The sequence below is a fragment of the Anomaloglossus baeobatrachus genome, chromosome 11 (genome assembly GCF_048569485.1).
Source record: "Anomaloglossus baeobatrachus isolate aAnoBae1 chromosome 11, aAnoBae1.hap1, whole genome shotgun sequence".
Classification (NCBI taxonomy): domain Eukaryota; kingdom Metazoa; phylum Chordata; class Amphibia; order Anura; family Aromobatidae; genus Anomaloglossus; species Anomaloglossus baeobatrachus.
The window spans coordinates 171,271,596-171,290,048 of NC_134363.1; the positions used below are offsets into that span (position 1 = coordinate 171,271,596).

An 18,453-nucleotide genomic window follows, 5' to 3' on the forward strand; every position below is an offset into this window, starting at 1 on the left:
TGCACCTGATAATGTTTGGTGAAAGTGTGCAGACTCGACCAGGTAGCTGCCTGGCACACCTGTTGAGCCGTAGCCTGGTGTCGTAATGCCCAGGACGCACCCACGGCTCTGGTAGAATGGGCCTTCAGCCCTGATGGAACCGGAAGCCCAGCAGAACGGTAGGCTTCAAGAATTGGTTCTTTGATCCATCGAGCCAGGGTGGCTTTGGAAGCCTGCGACCCTTTGCGCTTACCAGCGACAAGGACAAAGAGTGCATCCGAGCGGCGCAGGGGCGCCGTGCGGGAAATGTAGATTCTGAGTGCTCTCACCAGATCCAACAAATGTAAATCCTTTTCATACCGATGAACTGCATGCGTATAAAAGGAAGGCAAGGAGATATCCTGATTAAGATGAAAAGAGGATACCACCTTAGGGAGAAACTCCTGAATGGGACGCAGCACTACCTTGTCCTGGTGGAACACCAGGAAAGGAGCTTTGGATGACAGCGCTGCTAGTTCAGACACTCTCCGAAGAGACGTGACCGCTACCAGAAAGGCCACTTTCTGTGAGAGTCGAGAAAGTGACACATCCCTCAGAGGCTCGAAGGGCGGCTTCTGGAGAGTAACAAGGACCTTGTTTAGATCCCACGGATCTAACGGCCGCCTGTACGGAGGTACGATATGACAAACCCCCTGCAGGAACGTGCGCACCTGAGAAAGTCGTGCTAGACGCTTCTGAAAAAACACGGATAGTGCCGAGACTTGCCCTTTAAGGGAGCCGAGCGACAAGCCCTTTTCCAACCCAGATTGTAGGAAGGAAAGAAAGACAGGTAACGCGAATGGCCAGGGAGATACTCCTTGTGCAGAGCACCAGGATAAGAAAATCTTCCACGTTCTGTGGTAGATCTTAGCAGAAGTGGACTTCCTAGCCTGTCTCATGGTGGCAACGACCCCTTGGGATAATCCTGAAGACGCTAGGATCCAGGACTCAATGGCCACACAGTCAGGTTCAGGGCCGCAGAATTCCGATGGAAAAACGGCCCTTGGGACAGTAAGTCTGGACGGTCTGGTAGTGCCCACGGTTGGCCGACCGTGAGATGCCACAGATCCGGGTACCACGACCTCCTCGGCCAGTCTGGGGCGACTAGTATGACGCGGCCGCAATCGGATCTGATCTTGCGTAACACTCTGGGCAAGAGTGCCAGAGGTGGAAACACATAAGGGAGCCGGAATTGCGACCAATCTTGCACTAAGGCGTCTGCCGCCAGAGCTCTTTGATCGCGAGACCGCGCTATGAAGGTCGGGACCTTGTTGTTGTGCCGAGACGCCATTAGGTCGACGTCCGGCACCCCCCAGCGGCGGCAGATTTCCTGAAACACGTCCGGGTGAAGGGACCATTCCCCTGCGTCCATGCCCTGGCGACTGAGGAAGTCTGCTTCCCAGTTTTCTACGCCCGGGATGTGAACTGCTGATATGGTGGAAGCTCTTTCCTCTACCCACATGAGAATTCGCCTGACTTCCTGGAAGGCTTGCCGACTGCGTGTCCCTCCTTGGTGGTTGATGTATGCCACCGCTGTGGAGTTGTCCGACTGAATTCGGATCTGCTTTCCTTCCAGCCACTGCTGGAAGGCTAATAGGGCAAGATACACTGCCCTGATTTCCAGAACATTGATCTGAAGGGTGGACTCCTGCTGAGTCCACGTCCCTTGAGCCCTGTGGTGGAGAGAAACTGCTCCCCACCCTGACAGACTCGCGTCTGTCGTGACCACTGCCCAGGATGGGGGCAGGAATGATCTTCCCTGCGTTAATGAGGTGGGAAGGAGCCACCATAGCAGAGAATCCTTGGCCGTCTGAGAAAGGGAGACTTTCCTGTCTAGGGAAGTTGTCTTCCCGTCCCACTGGCGGAGAATGTCCCATTGAAGTGGACGCAGATGAAACTGCGCGAACGGGACTGCCTCCATTACTGCCACCATCTTCCCTAGGAAGTGCATGAGGCGCCTTAAGGGGTGCGACTGACCCTGAAGGAGAGACTGCACCCCTGTCCGTAGAGACCGCTGCTTGTCCAGCGGAAGCTTCACTATCGCTGAGAGAGTATGAAACTCCATGCCAAGATACGTTAGTGATTGAGTCGGTGCCAGGTTTGACTTTGAAAAGTTGATGATCCACCCGAAAGTCTGGAGAGTTTCCAGCGCAACATTCAGGCTGTGTTGGCATGCCTCTTGAGAGGGTGCTTTGACAAGTAGATCGTCTAAGTAAGGGATCACCGAATGACCCTGAGAATGCAAGACTGCTACCACTGCCGCCATGACCTTGGTGAAAACCCGTGGGGCTGTCGCCAGACCAAATGGCAGAGCTACGAACTGGAGATGGTCGTCTCCTATCACGAAACGTAGGAAACGTTGGTGCTCTGTAGCAATCGGCACGTGGAGATAAGCATCTTTGATGTCTATTGATGCAAGGAAATCTCCTTGAGACATTGAGGCAATGACAGAGCGGAGGGATTCCATCCGGAACCGCCTGGCGTTCACATGCTTGTTGAGCAGCTTTAGGTCCAGAACAGGACGGAACGAGCCGTCCTTTTTTGGAACCACGAAGAGATTGGAGTAAAAACCTTGCCCTTGTTCCTGCAGAGGAACAGGGATCACCACTCCTTCTGCTTTTAGTGAGCACACCGCCTGCAGAAGGGCATCTGCTCGGTCGGGATGTGGGGAGGTTCTGAAGAACCGAGGCGGAGGACGAGAACTGAATTCTATCCTGTACCCGTGAGACAAAATGTCTGCTACCCACCGGTCTTTGACCTGTGGCAGCCAAATGTCGCAAAAGCGGGAGAGCCTGCCACCGACCGAGGATGCGGAGGGCTGAGGCCGAAAGTCATGAGGCAGCCGCCTTGGAAGCGGTTCCTCCGGTTGCTTTCTTGGGGCGTGACTGAGCCCGCCAGGAATCTGAGCTCCTTTGCTCCTTCTGAGTCCCTTTGGACGAGGAGAAATGGGTCTTGCTGGAGCCTCGAAAGGACCGAAACCTCGACTGCCACTTCCTCTGTTGAGGTTTGCTTGATCTGGGCTGGGGTAAGGAGGAGTCCTTACCCTTGGATTGCTTAATGATTTCAGCCAATTGTTCACCAAACAGTCTATCTACAGATAGCGGCAAGCTGGTTAAACATTTTTTGGAAGCAGAATCCGCTTTCCATTCCTTTAACCACAAGGCTCTGCGCAAGACAACAGAGTTGGCAGACGCAATTGAGGTACGGCTTGTAGAGTCCAGGACAGCGTTGATAGCGTAAGTCGCAAACGCAGACATTTGCGAGGTTAGGGACGCTACTCGCGGCACTGCTGGACATATGATAGAGTCCACCTGTGCCAGGCCAGCTGAAATAGCTTGGAGTGCCCACACGGCCGCGAATGCTGGAGCAAACGACGCGCCAATAGCTTCATAGACAGACTTTAACCAAAGGTCCATCTGTCTGTCATTGGCATCTTTAAGTGAAGCCCCATCTTCCACTGCAACTATGGATCTAGCTGCAAGCCTGGAGATTGGGGGATCCACATTTGGACACTGGGTCCAGCGTTTGACCACGTCAGGGGGAAAGGGATAACGTGTATCCTTAAGACGTTTGGAGAAACGCTTATCTGGGTAGGCATGGTGTTTCTGGACTGATTCTCTGAAGTCAGCGTGGTCCAGAAAAATACTCAGTTTAGGCTTGGGATACCTGAAATGGAACTTCTCCTGCTGTGCAGCTGCCTCCTCTGCAGAAGGGGCTGGGGGAGAAATATCCAACAGTCTATTGATGGCCGCTATAAGGTCATTTACCATGGCGTCACCATCAGGAGTATCCAGATTGAGAGCGGTTTCAGGATTAGACTCCTGATCACCCTCCTCTGTCTCATCATGTAGAGACTCTTCTCGCTGAGACCCTGATCCGCGTGATGACGTGGGGGGTCTCTCCCAGCGAGCACGCTTAGGCTGCCTGGGACTGTCATCTGAATCAGAGCCGTCAGGCTGAGATGCCTGGGACCCCCTTGAAGCACTGATTAACTCCAACTGAGGGGGACCGGGGAACATTGCCGCAGCAGTGTCCATGGACTGAGTAACTGGCCTGGCCTGCAAGGTCTCTAGGATTTTTGTCATAGTGACAGACATCCTGTCAGCGAAAACAGCAAACTCTGTCCCCGTCACCGGGACAGGATTCACCGGCGACTCTGCCTGGGCCACTACCACCATAGGCTCCGGCTGACGAAGTGGCACAGGGACCGAACATTGCACACAATGGGGGTCATTGTAACCTGCCGGTAGATTAGCCCCACAAGCAGCACAAGCAGCGTTCACAGCCTGTGTCTTGGCACCCTTGCGTTTTGCAGATGACATGTTGTCGTCTCCTCAGAGCAATAGGGGTATACAGCCAAGAAGCGACCTTACAGTGCAATATATATAGATATATCTGGTACAGGAAAAAGTACACCAAATAACACTGTGGCACTAGTGGGGCCAGCACGAATGTGCTGCTTACCGCCCGCTTAACGCGGGTGTGTGGTCGCCAGAAATCCCTTGTCTGGGTCTCCCAGAGCCTGTGTCCGTTCCCCAGCCAGACTGCATGCAGGAATGGCTGCCGGCGTCTCTGTGGAGGGGGGGCGGGCCCTGGGTGTGCTCAGACAAAAAGCGGGAAACCTGCGTCCCACTGTGCCCAGTGAGAGGGCTGGAGCATGTAAATAAGGCTCCAGCCCTCGGCGCTGACGATTGCACAACGCCTGTCCCCTTCCCTGATTGACAGGGAGGGGGCGGGAACGAAGCGGAGCTAGGCCGCAAAAGCCGGGGACTAGATTTATAAGCGCCGCCGTCGTAAAAGCACGGTCGGCGCTAAGTCCCCGGCGCACTACAAGTCCCAGCCGCGCCGCCGCTCCCGGAGCGGCCGGCGCGGTAGTTCCCAACACATAAAGTCACTCAGCCAAGCTGCAGTGACTCAAACCCCAGCGCGCAGCGCTACTGTCCCCGGCGCACTAGCACACCCAGCAAGTCTGGAGTGTGCGCGGCCAGTCCATAGGGGGACACAGAGTACCTGAATGTTGCAGGGCCTTGTCCCTGAACGGTACCCCGGCTCCTTATCCAGCAGGTTCAATGGGTCTGTGGACGGAGCCCGGCCTCAGGGCTTGGAGGCCGGTAAGATCCCACTTCCTCAGAGCCCCTCAGGGGGATGGGGAAGGAAAACAGCATGTGGGCTCCCGCCTCCGTACCCGCAATGGGTACCTCAACCTTACAAACCACAAGTGGGGTGAGAAGGGAGCATGCTGGGGGCCCTAGTATGGGCCCTCTTTTCTTCCATCCGATATAGCCAGCAGCTACTGCTGACTAAACAGTGGAGCTATGCGTGGATGTCTGACCTCCTTCGCACAAAGCAGAAAACTGGTGAGCCAGTGATCCCACTGGGGGTGTATAGCCAGAAGGGGAGGGGCCTTACACTTTTTAGTGTAATGCTTTGTGTGGCCTCCGGAGGCAGTGCTATACACCCAATCGTCTGGGTCTCCCAATGGAGCACCGAAGAAAAAAAAAAAATAATTGCATTCCACTCGGACCAATATTACTCTATGGGGCAGCACACATGAACGATTATTTTCTCAGCCCTAATCAGACCAAGAAAACAGTCACAGCATGCTGCAGGTGCAATGCGATCCTGTTCCATTCACACCCATGCAAGTCTATGGGGCGAGAGAAACATCGCACTGCACTTGCGTTACACTGGTGTAACGCGAAAGCAGTGCGATTCTCGCATCAGCTTGCAACGGAGGAGATAGGGAGATAAATCCCTCCCTCCCCTCCGCAATGCCGGCCCTCCCCTCCGCAATGCTGGCCCTCCCCACCGCAATGCTGGCCCTCCCCTCTGCAATGCCGGCCCTCCCCTCCGCAATGCTGGCCCTCCCCACCGCAGCGTCGGCCCTCCCCTCCGCAACTGTGGTCTGATTGGCAACGGAGGAGATTGGGAGATAAATCCCTCCCCCTCATCCGCAATGCTGGCCCTCCGCTCCGCAGCGCCGACCCTCCCCTCCGCAACTGTGGTCTGACTGCACGATCAGACCACAGTCGCATGACACTTGCTCCCGCAGTGCTACGAGCGTGTGCCGAGTGTCATGCTCGCACATATCCCCGTGTGGCCTCGGCCTAATAGTGCATTCCCAACATTTAGCAGTTGTAAAACTACAACTCCCAGCATTTCTATATACAGTTAAAAAAAAAGTATGTAAGGATGCGTAATAAAAAGATGGCGCGAAAAAAAATAAATAAATAAAAATCGGACACACGCCAACGTTATCCATTTCTGTTCTTTCCAACTGCACAGAGTCTAACAAATGGCTGCAAAAAGACAAAGTTCAGCAGCTGATCGAAGGGGAAAGGAAACACCGAACTAAACAGTAGATAAAAAAATAATTTATTGTGTCCACATGTACCCAACAATCTCCAGACGAGCTGGGACAGAGGGGAGTGAGGCGACTTACATCAGAGGGCGGAGGAGTCAGATCCGGTGCCATTATGGATGGTAAACTGCTCAGCTTGGTGCCGTTCCGAACCTGTTTAATTTGCTTTTCAAATTGCTCCTAAAGGAATTGAAGTAATTAAAAATCGTCTGATTGTAATTCTGGTTATGTAAGCGGCTGGGAATGATTTCCTTCATAGCATTGCCTACCTGGAGATTTGCCTTCATCTGCTGGATCCCGGCGAGCCTGGCCTCCCACCTCTGCTTCAGCTTAATCCACTCCATGTTAGGGGGCGCCACCCTGACGAAACATTATATACACAAATTATGACCGTATTTTCTGCATCTCAGAAAATTGACTGACTAAGATAACCAAACAAATAAGAGTAAATAAATAAGAATAAAATAAAATTAAATTCTCCACTTTCTCTATTCGGTCAGTCTGTTAAAATCATAAAGAACTTAGGGGTACTTTGCACGCTGCGATATCGCTACTGCGGTCAAATCAAAAGTGACGCACATCCGGCGCCGGTAACGACGTTGCAGCGTGTAAAGCCTAGATGCGCCGATAAACGATCGCAACAGCGTCGTAAATCGGTGATCTGTGTAGCATCGGTCATTTTCATAATGTCACACCAATAGGAGATACGATGTTGTTCCTCGTTCCTGCGGCAGCACACATCGCTGTGTATGAAGCCGCAGGAGCGAGGAACATCTCCTTACCTGCGTCCACCAGCTATGCGGAAGGAAGGGGGTGGGCGGGATGTTTACGTCACGCTCATCTCCGCCCCTCCGCTTCTATTGGCCGCCTGCCGTGTGACGTCGCTGTGATGCCGCACGACTCGCCCCCTTAGGAAGGAAGCGGTTCGCCAGCCAGAGCGACGTCGCAGGGCAGGTAAGTGCGTGTGAAGCTGCCGTAGCGATAATGTTTGCTACGGCAGCTATCACAAGATATCGCATGTGCGACGGGGCGGGGACTATCGCGCTCGGCATCGCTAGCCGATGCTAGCGATGTCGCAACATGCAAAGTACCCCTTAGATGTCTTCCAGGTGCGGTCCCACTTTTCATAGACTTGAAAGGCAGCAAGCAATATAATTTATTGAGGTAAGCTGTGCACGTTGCAATTTTTTTTCCTTGGACCAAAGGAAGAATTAGACATGCGCACTGAATAACAATTGTCCGAATGCAATCCTATGGTTTATCAGATTTCACTAGGACCGAAACTACAGCAGTCTGCACAAGCCCTAACACTGGGAAGAAGTAAGACGGGGGTCACACAACCAGATCTTGTCTCATCTGAGAAAATCGATCTGATTATGTGGAGCAGCGCGTGAGCAGAGGATGGGCAGAGGGTGAGAATAGTGAGCAGAGGATGGGCAGAGGGTGAGAATAGAGAGCAGAGGATGGGCAGAGGGTGAGAATAGTGAGCAGAGGATGGGCAGAGGGTGAGAATAGTGAGCAGAGGATGGGCAGAGGGTGAGAATAGTGAGCAGAGGATGGGCAGAGGGTGAGAATAGTGAGCAGAGGATGGGCAGAGGGTGAGAATAGTGAGCAGAGGATGGGCAGAGGGTGAGAATAGTGAGCAGAGGATGGGCAGAGGGTGAGAATAGTGAGCAGAGGATGGGCAGAGGGTGAGAATAGTGAGCAGAGGATGGGCAGAGGGTGAGAATAGTGAGCAGAGGATGGGCAGAGGGTGAGAATAGTGAGCAGAGGATGGGCAGAGGGTGAGAATAGTGAACAGAGGATGGTTAGAGGGTGAGAATAGTGAGCAGAGGATGGTTAGAGGGTGAGAATAGTGAGCAGAGGATGGGCAGAGGGTGAGAATAGTGAGCAGAGGATGGTTAGAGGGTGAGAATAGTGAGCAGAGGATGGTTAGAGGGTGAGAATAGTGAGCAGAGGATGGGCAGAGGGTGAGAATAGTGAGCAGAGGATGGTTAGAGGGTGAGAATAGTGAGCAGAGGATGGTTAGAGGGTGAGAATAGTGAGCAGAGGATGGTTAGAGGGTGAGAATAGTGAGCAGAGGATGGTTAGAGGGTGAGAATAGTGAGCAGAGGATGGGCAGAGGGTGAGAATAGTGAGCAGAGGATGGGCAGAGGGTGAGAATAGTGAGCAGAGGATGGGCAGAGGGTGAGAATAGTGAGCAGAGGATGGGCAGAGGGTGAGAATAGTGAGCAGAGGATGGTTAGAGGGTGAGAATAGTGAGCAGAGGATGGGCAGAGGGTGAGAATAGTGAGCAGAGGATGGGCAGAGGGTGAGAATAGTGAGCAGAGGATGGGCAGAGGGTGAGAATAGTGAGCAGAGGATGGGCAGAGGGTGAGAATAGTGAGCAGAGGATGGGCAGAGGGTGAGAATAGTGAGCAGAGGATGGGCAGCGGGTGAGAATAGTGAGCAGAGGATGGGCAGCGGGTGAGAATAGTGAGCAGAGGATGGGCAGAGGGTGAGAATAGTGAGCAGAGGATGGGCAGAGGGTGAGAATAGTGAGCAGAGGATGGGCAGAGGGTGAGAATAGTGAGCAGAGGATGGGCAGAGGGTGAGAATAGTGAGCAGAGAATGGGCAGAGGGTGAGAATAGTGAGCAGAGGATGGGCAGAGGGTGAGAATAGTGAGCAGAGGATGGGCAGAGGGTGAGAATAGTGAGCAGAGGATGGGCAGAGGGTGAGAATAGTGAGCAGAGGATGGGCAGAGGGTGAGAATAGTGAGCAGAGGATGGGCAGAGGGTGAGAATAGTGAGCAGAGGATGGGCAGAGGGTGAGAATAGTGAGCAGAGAATGGGCAGAGGGTGAGAATAGTGAGCAGAGGATGGGCAGAGGGTGAGAATAGTGAGCAGAGGATGGGCAGCGTGCGGGCATAGTGAGCAGGGCATGAACAGCGTGCGGGCATAGTGAGCAGGGGGTGAACAGCATGCGGGCATAGTGAGCAGGGCGTGAACAGCGTGTGGGCATAGTGAGCAGGGGTGAACAGCGTGTGGGCATAGTGAGCAGGGGTGAACAGCGTGTGGGCATAGTGAGCAGGGGGTGAACAGCGTGTGGGCATAGTGAGCAGGGGGTGAACAGCGTGTGGGCATAGTGAGCAGGGCGTGAACAGCGTGTGGGCATAGTGAGCAGGGGGTGAACAGCGTGTGGGCATAGTGAGCAGAGGGTCAACAGCGTGTGGGCATAGTGAGCAGAGGGTCAACAGCGTGTGGGCATAGTGAGCAGGGGGTGAGCAGTGTGTGGGCATAGTGAGCAGGGGGTGAGCAGTGTGTGGGCATAGTGAGCAGGGGGTAGGCTTAGTAAGCAGCGGGTGAGCAGCAGGTGGTGAGCAGCGTGTGGGCATAGTGAGCAGCAGGTGGTGAGCAGCGTGTGGGCATAGTGAGCAGGGGGTGAGCAGCAAGTGAACAGAGGGTGGGCATAGTAAGCAGCATGTGGGAAGGGAATGAGCAGGGTGTGGGCATAGTCAGCAGTGGGTGAGCAACGTGTGGGCAGCGGGTGAGCAGAGGAAGGGCATAGTGAGCAAGGGGTGAACAGTGTGTTACCAGCAGGGGGGCAGGGGGTGAGCAGCGTGTGGGTATAGTGAGCAGAGGAAGGGCATAGTGAGCAGGGGGTGAACAGCGTGTGAGCAGCAGGTGGGCAGGGGGTGAGCAGCGTGTGGGCATAGTGGGCAGGGGGTGAGCAGTGGGTGAAGTAAGGCTAGGGTCACACAACCATATTTTCTCTCATGTGGTGCAGCGGGCGGACAGTGCACACGCAGGGTGAGAGCAGAGTGTGATAGTGAATTTTTAGGACATGTATGTTTAATTTGTAATTTACTTAGCCCTCCATTATAGAGAGTGTTGACCTATAGGGCGTCACTTCTATACTAGCACGCTGTAGCTATAATGTATATTGTACATCCCATCCAATCCTGACATCTGTCCTACTTTAGGTAACGAGGCAAGACCTGCCCCGTATTCTGCGTATTGGCCTTCCATACCGGAGGTAAGAGAGAGTGACTTCCGCCTCCTTTTCAGCCTCATCTAATGAGATGAGTAATAGGTCTCTTCGACTCTCTAGGGACATCACCTACAGTGGAAATGAATGCATATTAGTGTAATAGAAAATACATTTTACTGAATTTACCCATCATTATACGAACACAAGATTTTACAAGGGCCAAGGTACAAGAATATTTTACAAGGGAGTTCCCCTGGGATTTCAGCACGATACTTCTGCGGGTTGACTTGATGTTGATCTCTGCAAGTTTTCTCCAGGTAATTATCAGGCACAATACATGATTTAAATTGAGGCAAAGGAAGTTCCTGCACCTATAGTGCTGGCAGAATACTAAAGAAAAGATGATTTTGTCCACTGAAATGCAGTGGATGGCAAGGTACAAAAGGTAATAATCCAAACATGTATCTGACCCCCGGCCATACCTCAGCATTTCTCGTGTGCTCGATTTGCTTGATTGCTCTGTCGTTCACTTCACCGTGTTTTTTCTTCAGCTCAGTCAGTTCGGTGTCCCATTCTTTCCTGGGAAACACAAGTCCAATATTAAATGTGAGGATTCAGAAATCTGACTTTTCAATGACAATGTAATGCCTTACACTTTTCACCATGATTACAGATTTATGCCCCCTTGAAAATCTCACAGCAGTTTCATTAGGTTGCTAAAACCTTGAAGGTATCCTCCAGTGCAGTCATGAAAACCATCAATCGTATGATCAAACTAGCTGTCATAAGTAAAGAAAAACTAAAAATGAGCTCTGCTGCAGAGGATAAGTTCATCCGTATTACGAGCCTCAGAACTTGCAAAATGTCGACCTCTCAGATAACAGTCCTTGTAAATGATACACAGACATCATGTAGCAGATAGATCTCAAGATCGATTATCCAGGGGAGACTGAGAACCATGATTTTATGGTCAAAGAAGCCACTGAGGATCGCAAGGAACAAAAACAGACTTGTTTGGCCTGAGCAATAAAAGGACTGATCAGTGGAAATCTGTACAGTGGTCTAATAAGATAAAATTTTTGATTTTTGGTACCAAATGCCAAGTCTTTGTGAGAAGGAAAAAAAGTTGATCAGATGGTTTCTACACGTCTGGTGACCACCGCAAAGTGGGACCATCATTTATGTTGCCAGATGACACTGACCCAAAACACCTCCAGGCAATGTAAGGGTGATGTGACCAAGAAGGAGAGTGATGGAGGCTACGCCAAATGACACGGCATCACCCCAATGGAGATGACTTGGGATGAGTTGGACGCAAAGTCAAGAAGCTGACAAGTGCCCTCAACCTCTGGAAACTCCTTCAAGACTGTTGGAAGTCATTCCAGGTGACAAACCCGATTAAGCTGCATCAGTGAAGCCAACTGAGCATACAGCTGTCATCAAGGTGGCACAGTGGCTCAGTGGTTAGCATTGCAGTCTTGTAGTGGCTCAGTGGTTAGCACTGCAGTCTTGCAGCACTGGGGTCCTGGGTTCGAATCCCAACAATGACAACATCTGCAAGGAGTTTGTATGTTCTCCCCATGTTTGCGTGGGTTTCCTCCGGGTTCTCCAGTTTCCTCCCACACTCCAAAGACATACAGATAGGGAATTTAGATTGTGAGCCCCAATGGGGACAGTGTTCCTGATGTATGTAAAGCACTACGGAATATGTTAGTGCTATATAAAAATAAAATGCATTTATTTATCACAGTAAAGAAGGGAATTTTGTTACTTACCGTAAATTCCTTTTCTTCTAGCTCCAATTGGGAGACCCAGACGATTGGGTGTATAGCTACTGCCTCCGGAGGCCACACAAAGCATTACACTAAAAAGTGTAAGGCCCCTCCCCTTCTGGCTATACACCCCCCGTGGGATCACGGGCTGCTCAGTTTTAGTGCCAAAGCAAGAAGGAGGAAAGCCAATAACTGGTTTAAACAAATTCAATCCGAAGAACATCGGAGAACTGAAAACCGTTCAACATGAACAATATGTGTACCCGAAAAACCAAAAATCCCGAAGGAAACAGGGCGGGTGCTGGGTCTCCCAATTGGAGCTAGAAGAAAAGGAATTTACGGTAAGTAACAAAATTCCCTTCTTCTTCGGCGCTCCATTGGGAGACCCAGACGATTGGGACGTCCAAAAGCAGTCCCTGGGTGGGTAAATTAATACCTCATGTTAGAGCTGCAAAAACAGCCCTTCCCTACGAGGAGGCAACCGCCGCCTGTAGGACTCTTCTACCTAGGCTGGCGTCCGCCAAAGCATAGGTATGCACCTGATAATGTTTGGTGAAAGTGTGCAGACTCGACCAGGTAGCTGCCTGGCACACCTGTTGAGCCGTAGCCTGGTGTCGTAATGCCCAGGAGGCACCCACGGCTCTGGTAGAATGGGCCTTCAGCCCTGAAGGAACCGGAAGCCCGGCAGAACGGTAGGCTTCAAGGATTGGTTCCTTGATCCATCGAGCCAGGGTGGATTTGGAAGCCTGCGACCCTTTGCGCTGACCAGCGACAAGGACAAAGAGTGCGTCCGAGCGGCGCAGGGGCGCCGTGCGGGAAATGTAGATTCTGAGTGCTCTCACCAGATCTAACAAATGTAAATCCTTTTCATACCGATGAACTGGATGAGTACAAAGAGAAGGTAAGGAGATATCCTGATTGAGATGAAAGGAGGATACCACCTTAGGGAGAAACTCCGGGATCGGGCGCAGTACTACCTTGTCCTGGTGAAACACCAGGAAGGGAGCTTTAGATGACAGCGCTGCCAGTTCGGACACCCTCCGAAGAGACGTGACCGCTACCAGAAAGGCCACTTTCTGTGAGAGTCGAGAAAGTGAAACATCCCTCAGAGGCTCGAAGGGCGGCTTCTGGAGAGCAACTAGTACCCTGTTCAGATCCCATGGGTCTAACGGCCGTTTGTACGGAGGGACGATGTGACGAACCCCCTGCAGGAACGTACGTACCTGAGGAAGTCGTGCTAGACGCTTCTGAAAAAATACAGATAGCGCTGAGACTTGCCCTTTAAGGGAGCCGAGCGACAAACCTTTTTCCAACCCAGACTGCAGGAAGGAAGGAAACGTAGGCAATGCAAATGGCCAGGGGGACACTCCCTGAGCAGAGCACCAGGATAAGAATATCTTCCACGTTCTGTGGTAGATCTTAGCAGACGTGGGCTTCCTAGCTTGTCTCATGGTGGCAACAACACCTTGAGATAATCCTGAAGACGCTAGGATCCAGGACTCAATGGCCACACAGTCAGGTTCAGGGCCGAAGAATTCAGATGGAAAAACGGCCCTTGTGACAGCAAGTCTGGTCGATCTGGCAGCGCCCACGGTTGTCCGACCGTGAGATGCCACAGATCCGGGTACCACGACCTTCTCGGCCAGTCTGGGGCGACGAGTATGACGCGGCGGCAATCGGACCTGATCTTGCGTAGCACTCTGGGCAAGAGTGCCAGAGGTGGAAACACATAGGGCAGCTGGAACTGCGACCAATCCTGCACTAAGGCGTCTGCCGCCAGAGCTCTTTGATCGCGAGACCGCGCCATGAAGGCCGGAACCTTGTTGTTGTGCCGAGACGCCATTAGGTCGACGTCCGGCATTCCCCAGCGGCGACAGATTTCCTGAAACACGTCCGGGTGAAGGGACCATTCCCCTGCATCCATACCCTGGCGACTGAGAAAGTCTGCTTCCCAGTTTTCTACGCCCGGGATGTGAACTGCGGATATGGTGGAGGCCGTGGCTTCCACCCACAGCAGAATCCGCCGGACTTCCTGGAAGGCTTGCCGACTGCGTGTCCCGCCTTGGTGGTTGATGTATGCCACCGCTGTTGAGTTGTCCGACTGAATTCGGATCTGCTTTCCTTCCAGCCACTGTTGGAAGGCCAGTAGGGCCAGATACACTGCCCTGATTTCCAGAACATTGATCTGAAGAGTGGACTCCTGCTGAGTCCACGTACCTTGAGCCCTGTGGTGGAGAAAAACTGCTCCCCACCCTGACAGACTCGCGTTTGTCGTGACCACCTCCCAGGAAGGGGGTAGGAAGGACCTTCCCTGTGATAATGAGGTGGGAAGAAGCCACCACTGAAGCGAGTCCTTGGTCGTCTGGGAGAGGAGGACTTTCTTGTCTAAGGACGTCGACCTCCCGTCCCATTGGCGGAGAATGTCCCATTGAAGTGGGCGCAGATGAAACTGGGCCAACGGGACTGCTTCCATTGTTGCCACCATCTTCCCCAGGAAGTGCATGAGGCGTCTTAAGGGGTGCGATTGACCTTGAAGGAGAAACTGCACCCCTGTCTGTAGTGACCGCTGCTTGTCCAGCGGAAGCTTCACTACCGCTGAGAGAGTATGAAACTCCATGCCAAGGTATGTCAGTGATTGGGTCGGTGACAGGTTTGACTTTGAAAAGTTGATGATCCACCCAAAAGTCTGGAGAGTCTCCAGCGCAACGTTTAGGCTGTGTTGGCATGCCTCTTGAGAGGGTGCCTTGACAAGCAGATCGTCTAAGTAAGGGATCACCGAGTGTCCCTGAGAGTGCAAGACTGCTACCACTGCTGCCATGACCTTGGTGAAAACCCGTGGGGCTGTCGCCAGACCGAAGGGCAGGGCTACGAACTGAAGATGGTCGTCTTCTATCACGAAGCGTAGAAAACGCTGGTGCTCTGGAGCAATCGGCACGTGGAGATAAGCATCTTTGATGTCTATTGATGCTAGAAAATCTCCTTGAGACATTGAGGCAATGACGGAGCGGAGGGATTCCATCCGGAACCGCCTGGTTTTTACGTGCTTGTTGAGCAGTTTTAGGTCCAGAACAGGACGGAACGAGCCGTCCTTTTTTGGCACCACAAACCGATTGGAGTAAAAACCTTGACCTCGTTCCTGAAGAGGAACAGGGATCACCACTCCTTCTGCCCTTAGAGAGCATACCGCCTGCAGAAGGGCATCGGTTCGGTCGGGATGTGGGGAAGTTCTGAAGAACCGAGGCGGAGGACGAGAACTGAACTCTATCCTGTACCCGTGAGACAAAACGTCTGTTACCCACCGGTCCTTGACCTGTGGCAGCCAGATGTCGCAAAAGCGGGAGAGTCTGCCACCGACCGATGATGCGGAGGGAGGAGGCCGAAAGTCATGAGGCAGCCGCCTTGGAAGCGGTTCCTCCTGTTGCTTTCTTTGGGCGTGAGTGAGCCCGCCAGGAATCTGAGCTCCTCTGCTCCTTCTGAGTCCCCTTGGACGAGGAGAATTGGGCCCTGCCCGAGCCTCGAAAGGACCGAAACCTCGACTGTCCTCTCCTCTGTTGAGGTTTGCTTGATCTGGGCTGGGGTAAGGAAGAATCCTTACCCTTGGACTGTTTAATGATTTCAGCCAATTGCTCACCAAACAGTCTGTCTCCAGATAATGGCAAACTGGTTAAGCATTTTTTGGAAGCAGAATCTGCTTTCCATTCCTTTAACCACAAGGCTCTGCGCAAAACCACAGAGTTGGCGGACGCCATTGAGGTACGGCTCGTGGAGTCTAGGACCGCATTGATCGCGTAAGTCGCAAACGCAGACATTTGCGAGGTTAAGGACGCCACTTGCGGCACTGATGGACGTATGAGAGAGTCCACCTGTTCCAGACCAGCTGAAATAGCTTGGAGTGCCCACACGGCCGCGAATGCTGGAGCAAACGACGCGCCGATAGCTTCATAGACAGATTTCAACCAAAGGTCCATCTGTCTGTCATTGGCATCTTTTAGTGAAGCCCCATCTTCCACTGCAACTATGGACCTAGCCGCAAGCCTGGAGATTGGGGGGTCCACTTTTGGACACTGGGTCCAGCGTTTGACCACGTCAGGGGGAAAGGGATAACGTGTATCTTTAAGACGTTTGGAGAAACGCTTGTCTGGACAAGTATGGTGTTTCTGGACTGCTTCTCTGAAGTCAGAGTGGTCCAGAAAAGTACTCAATTTATGCTTGGGATACCTGAAATGGAATTTCTCCTGCTGTGCAGCTGCCTCCTCCGCTGAAGGGGCTGGGGGAGAAATATCCAACAGTCTATTGATGGCCGCTATAAGATCATTTACCATAGCGTCACCATCAGGAGTATCCAGATTGAGAGCAGTCTCAGGATTAGACTCCTGATCAGCTACCTCTGCCTCATCATACAGAGAAGCCTCTCGCTGAGACCCTGACCAGTGTGATGACGTCGAGGGTCTTTCCCAGCGAGCTCGCTTAGGCTGCCTGGGACTGTCGTCCGAGTCAGAGCCTTCAGCCTGTGATGCCTGAGACCCCCTTGTAGCCTGGACTAGTTCCAACTGAGGGGGACCGGGTAACATTGCATCAACAGTGTCCATGGTCTGAGTGACCGGCCTGGACTGCAAAGTTTCAAGAATTTTTGTCATAGTCACAGACATCTTATCAGCAAAAACTGCAAACTCTGTCCCCGTCACTGGGGCAGGGTTCACAGGCGTCTCTGCCTGGGCCACTACTAGCATAGGCTCCGGCTGACGAAGTGGCACAGGGACCGAACATTGCACACAATGGGGGTCAGTGGAACCTGCCGGTAGATCAGCCCCACATGCGGTACAATCAGCATATAAAGCCTGTGCCTTGGCACCCTTGCTTTTTGCGGATGACATGCTGTTGTCTCCTCAGAGCAATGGGGTATAACCAAGAAGCGACCGTACAGTGCAATATATAGGTACAGACAAAAAGTACACTAAATAACACTGTGGCACTAGTGGGGTCAGCACTTTTGTGCTGCTTACCGCCCGCTAAACAGCGGGTGTGTGGTCGCCAGAATCCCTTGTCTGGGTCTCCCAGGGCTATGTCCGTTCTCCAGCTCAGACTGCATGCAGGAATGGCTGCCAGCGTCCTGTGAAGAGGGGCGGGCCGTGGGCGTGCTGCAGACAAGAGCGGGAAACTGGCGTCCCACTGTGCCCAGTGAGAGGGCTGGAGTATGTAAATAAGACTCCAGCCCTCGGCGCTGACTGATTGTACAGCGTCTCTCCCCTTCCGTGATTGACAGGGTTGGGGGCGGGAACGAAACGGAGCTAGGCCGCAAAAGCCGGGGACTAGATTTAAAAGCGCTGCCGTCGTAAAAGCACGGTCAGCGCGAGTCCCCGGCGCACTACAAGTCTCAGCCGCGCCGCCGCTCCAGGGGCGGTCGGCGCGGTAGTTCCCAACACAGCAAGTCACTCAGCAAAGCTGTAGTGAATAATACCCAGGCGCGCAGCGCTACTGTCCCCGGCGCACTAGCACACCCAGCAACTCTGGCGTGTGTCTGTGCCTGTCTGTGCGGGGACACAGAGTACCTGAATGGTGCAGGGCCTTGTCCCTGACGGCACTCAGCTCCGTATCCAGCAGGATCTCCGGGTCTGTGGATGGAGCCCGGCCTCAGAGTCTGGAGGCCGGTAAGATCCCACTTCCCCAGAGCCCCTCAGGGGGATGGGGAAGGAAAGCAGCATGTGGGCTCCAGCCTCCGTACCCGCAATGGGTACCTCAACCTTAACAAACACCGCCGACACAGAGTGGGGTGAGAAGGGAGCATGCTGGGGGCCCTAGTATGGGCCCTCTTTTCTTCCATCCGATATAGTCAGCAGCTGCTGCTGACTAAACAGTGGAGCTATGCGTGGATGTCTGACCTCCTTCGCACAAAGCTTGAAAACTGAGCAGCCCGTGATCCCACGGGGGGTGTATGGCCAGAAGGGGAGGGGCCTTACACTTTTTAGTGTAATGCTTTGTGTGGCCTCCGGAGGCAGTAGCTATACACCCAATCGTCTGGGTCTCCCAATGGAGCGCCGAAGAAAAGATGGTACCTGCAAGAATCTAAGGGGTAACTCACATTCTGGTTTGTTTCACACATGCAATTTTTGGTGGTATTGCTGCCGTCAGTCTGAGTCTACAATGTGCACATTCCAATAAGAAACTTATTGCACCAGCTGTGTCCAAACGTTTAACCCAGTACCGTAAGCTATGGTCATGTTGGCAAACCAATACCGTACATGCAGTGTGGGAGCAATCGAGAAGTCGCAGATCTTGAGTGCAATGTACGGCAGGTGGCCCGAGGCAGAATTCAGAGGGGCTGGTGGGGTCTA

General features: G+C 52.8%; 1 protein-coding gene across 3 annotated transcripts in view; it reads right to left on the reverse strand.

The window, feature by feature from the left end:
- Positions 1-18,453, reverse strand: part of RNF214 (ring finger protein 214) — a 105,331-nt gene that overhangs the window by 55,883 nt on the left and 30,995 nt on the right. For all 3 annotated transcript variants that reach the window (XM_075328932.1, XM_075328933.1, XM_075328931.1), the window contains 4 exons: positions 10,832-10,928; positions 10,390-10,478; positions 6,649-6,739; positions 6,461-6,559 (listed from right to left, as the gene is read on the reverse strand). In XM_075328932.1, coding sequence (XP_075185047.1) covers positions 6,461-6,559; positions 6,649-6,739; positions 10,390-10,478; positions 10,832-10,928 — 376 coding nt within the window. The remainder of the gene's footprint in view (positions 1-6,460; positions 6,560-6,648; positions 6,740-10,389; positions 10,479-10,831; positions 10,929-18,453) is intronic.